General features: G+C 47.0%; 1 protein-coding gene across 1 annotated transcript; it reads right to left on the minus strand.

The window, feature by feature from the left end:
- Nucleotides 1–1441: 1441 nt before the first annotated feature.
- On the minus strand, nucleotides 1442–2548 carry LOC128735547 (uncharacterized PE-PGRS family protein PE_PGRS20-like). The gene has a single exon (XM_053830029.1). It carries the CDS (start codon nucleotides 2546–2548, stop codon nucleotides 1442–1444), a length of 1107 nt encoding a protein of 368 aa, XP_053686004.1.
- Nucleotides 2549–3340: the final 792 nt, after the last annotated feature.

Genomic DNA, 3340 nt, shown 5'->3' on the forward strand with positions numbered 1-3340 from the left:
ACTAACTAGAATGAACAGAACAAAACAGATGAAACAGACAAGACAGACAAGCCAGACAAGACAGACAAGACAGACAAGACAGACAAGACAGACAAGACAGACAAGATAGACAAGACAGACAAGACAGACAAGACAGACAAGACAGACAAAACAGACAAGACAGACAAGACAGACAAGACAGACAAGACAGACAAGACAGACAAGACAGACAAGACAGACAAGACAGACAAGACAGACAAGACAGACAAGACAGACAAGACAGACAAGACAGACAAGACAGACAAGACAGACAAGACAGACAAGACAGACAAGACAGACAAGACAGACAAGACAGACAAGACAGACAAGACAGACAAGACAGACAAGACAGACAAGACAGACAAGACAGACAAGACAGACAAGACAGACAAGACAGACAAGACAGACAAGACAGACAAGACAGACAAGACAGACAAGACAGACAAGACAGACAAGACAGACAAGACAGACAAGACAGACAAGACAGACAAGACAGACAAGACAGACAAGACAGACAAGACAGACAAGACAGACAAGACAGACAAGACAGACAAGACAGACAAGACAGACAAGACAGACAAGACAGACAAGACAGACAAGACAGACAAGACAGACAAGACAGACAAGACAGACAAGACAGACAAGACAGACAAGACAGACAAGACAGACAAGACAGACAAGACAGACAAGACAGACAAGACAGACAAGACAGACAAGACAGACAAGACAGACAGGACAGACAAGACAGACAAGACAGACAAGACAGACAAGACAGACAAGACAGACAAGACAGACAAGACAGACAAGACAGACAAGACAGACAAGACAGACAAGACAGACAAGACAGACAAGACAGACAAGACAGACAAGACAGTCAAGACAGTCAAGACACTCAAGACAGACAAGACTGACTAGACAGACAAAGACCGATAAGACACAGACAAGGCAGATAAGACAGACAAGACAAACAAGACAGACAAGACAGACAAGACAGACAAGACAGACAAGACAGACAAGACAGACAAGACAGACAAGACAGACAAGACAGACAAGACAGACAAGACAGACAAGACAGACAAGACAGACAAGACAGACAAGACAGACAAGACAGACAAGACAGACAAGACAGACAAGACAGACAAGACAGACAAGACAGACAAGACATACAAGACAGACAAGACAGACAAAGACTGACAATACAGACAAAGACCGATAAGACACAGACAAGGCAGATAAGACAAACAAGACAGACAAATGTGACAAGAGAGACAATACATCATATGAACGGTAGGAAGACAAAAGGCACAAGAAACTCGAAATTGTCTGTTCTTTTTATATTGGGTACATACCTGTTACATTTATTAATGCATGGCATCTTTTATGGTGGTGTAGGTAACGATGATGATGATGATGAAACGGACTACTACGCTGGACACGTCGTTGCAGTGGTGGTAGTAACCGCAGTTGTCGGGCATTCTGTGGCGGCTTCGGTAGTAGCAGCTTCAGTAGGAGCTTCAGTAGTTTCGCAGCCAGCGGGGGCAGCAGTTGTAGTAGTTCCGCAGCCAGCACTACCTCCGCTTGACGACCCACCACCGCCATCACTGCCGCTTCCCAATAATCCGTCTACTACGGGATCTAATAAACCTTCATCTTTGGTAGTGCCGCCATTTCCACCACCGCCGCAGCCACTACCGCCTCCAGTGCCGCCGCCGCCACCATTTCCACCGTCACCGCCACTTCCCAACACTCCGTCGACCACGGGATCCAATATTCCTTGATCACCGCCACCGCCCTGTCCTCCACCTTGACCACCACCTTTTCCACCTCCGGTTACCGCGTCCAGCACGGGATCCAATAACCCACCACCATCGCCGCCACCTCCGGCTCCATCGCCGCCACCTCCGGCTCCATCACCGCCATCTCCGGCTCCATCACCACCACCGCCACCTGACCCAAGGGCATTATTAAGTAAGTCCTGCACCTTTTTCAGTAATTCAGCCAAAGCAGCACTATCTACGTCTCCGTCATCTCCAGTATAGCCTTTAGCGGCTGAAAGTGTGGCATCAGGGTTCTCGCAGCGTCCATTGATAAAACTGAGTGTCAGATTTTCTTTAGTAACGGAGTCGATCCCCCATGCACAACGTTGAGGTACTCCAGTTCCATCGCAATTACACACATAAAAGTCCTGCTTCGTTACTCCACCTTTGACAAACTCCTTCACACAGCGTTCACATCCTGGAACCGATTGGGTACAAGGGGTCGATCGGTAGCACAAATCATCATCTGGACAGCAGAGATTCTCACTCGGATTAAAATATAATCCTGACGGACAGCGGCCTTCAACTGCCTTGCCCTCGATACACCTATAGAAACGATTGCAGTAGGATTCGTGCTGCAGATACACTTCCAGCGATGTCGGTATTCCTGGACACAGATAATCTGGTGGACCACTTACACAACTTTGGCTCAATATGGATTGGGCTTGAATCAGAACAACAAGCACACTAAGTGCAAAACTCCCGACCTTCATGGCTACCGATTATGAGCTAGCCGCGCCTTGAAGCTCGCCCCCTAGGCTTATAGATCCGACTAAGGAGAGGGCGAACGCAACGCTTACTTATAAAATGGCAACAAAACGTGATCTCGAACTTACTTCCTTAAATTGGAACCGTTTTGTTGGGCTACATTCCTGGACACGTCTTGCAGTAACCTAAACTATACGCAATGAACACGTGCATTTCGATATGATAGTGGAAGGCTATTGTTACAACCAACAAAGATGTTTATAACTGTCAATATCAATAGAGATTGTTTTGTTGACTACAATCAATATATCTTTTCTTAGAAGAGACCGGGGTTTTTAAAGCATTACAGCGAGGACATTTAAATGAAGAAATATTTTTTTATGGAAACTATTTTCCTCACCCTGCTGACGGCTGTTTCAAATTTAATTCATCTAATTATCATCACACCTACTTGCCGGGCTAGATCGTTTTGCCGGCCCACTTTTGCCAGCGGCAGACGGCGGCATGCGAACATATGATGTGTGTAGCCAGCATACCAAAAGAACAAACAATTTAATGACCTAGCAGGCAGCAAGGGCGGACAGACAGCTTTATTGCATTGGCCCACCCTCACCTAGGAGAGCTAGGACCATTCCGTACGACAGAACGTAGTCCGTTCTGCACGCATGCAGAGTTGGCTCATCGGAATCGTAATGATTAAACAACACACACACGTTTCGGCTGGCCAGTCTGTGACGACACGGTGTGTGGAGTGTGGGGAGGCGCGGGTCCGTGGGTGCCGTTTTTCTACACATTCG

Source organism: Sabethes cyaneus, chromosome 2 (assembly GCF_943734655.1).
Source record: "Sabethes cyaneus chromosome 2, idSabCyanKW18_F2, whole genome shotgun sequence".
NCBI lineage: Eukaryota > Metazoa > Arthropoda > Insecta > Diptera > Culicidae > Sabethes > Sabethes cyaneus.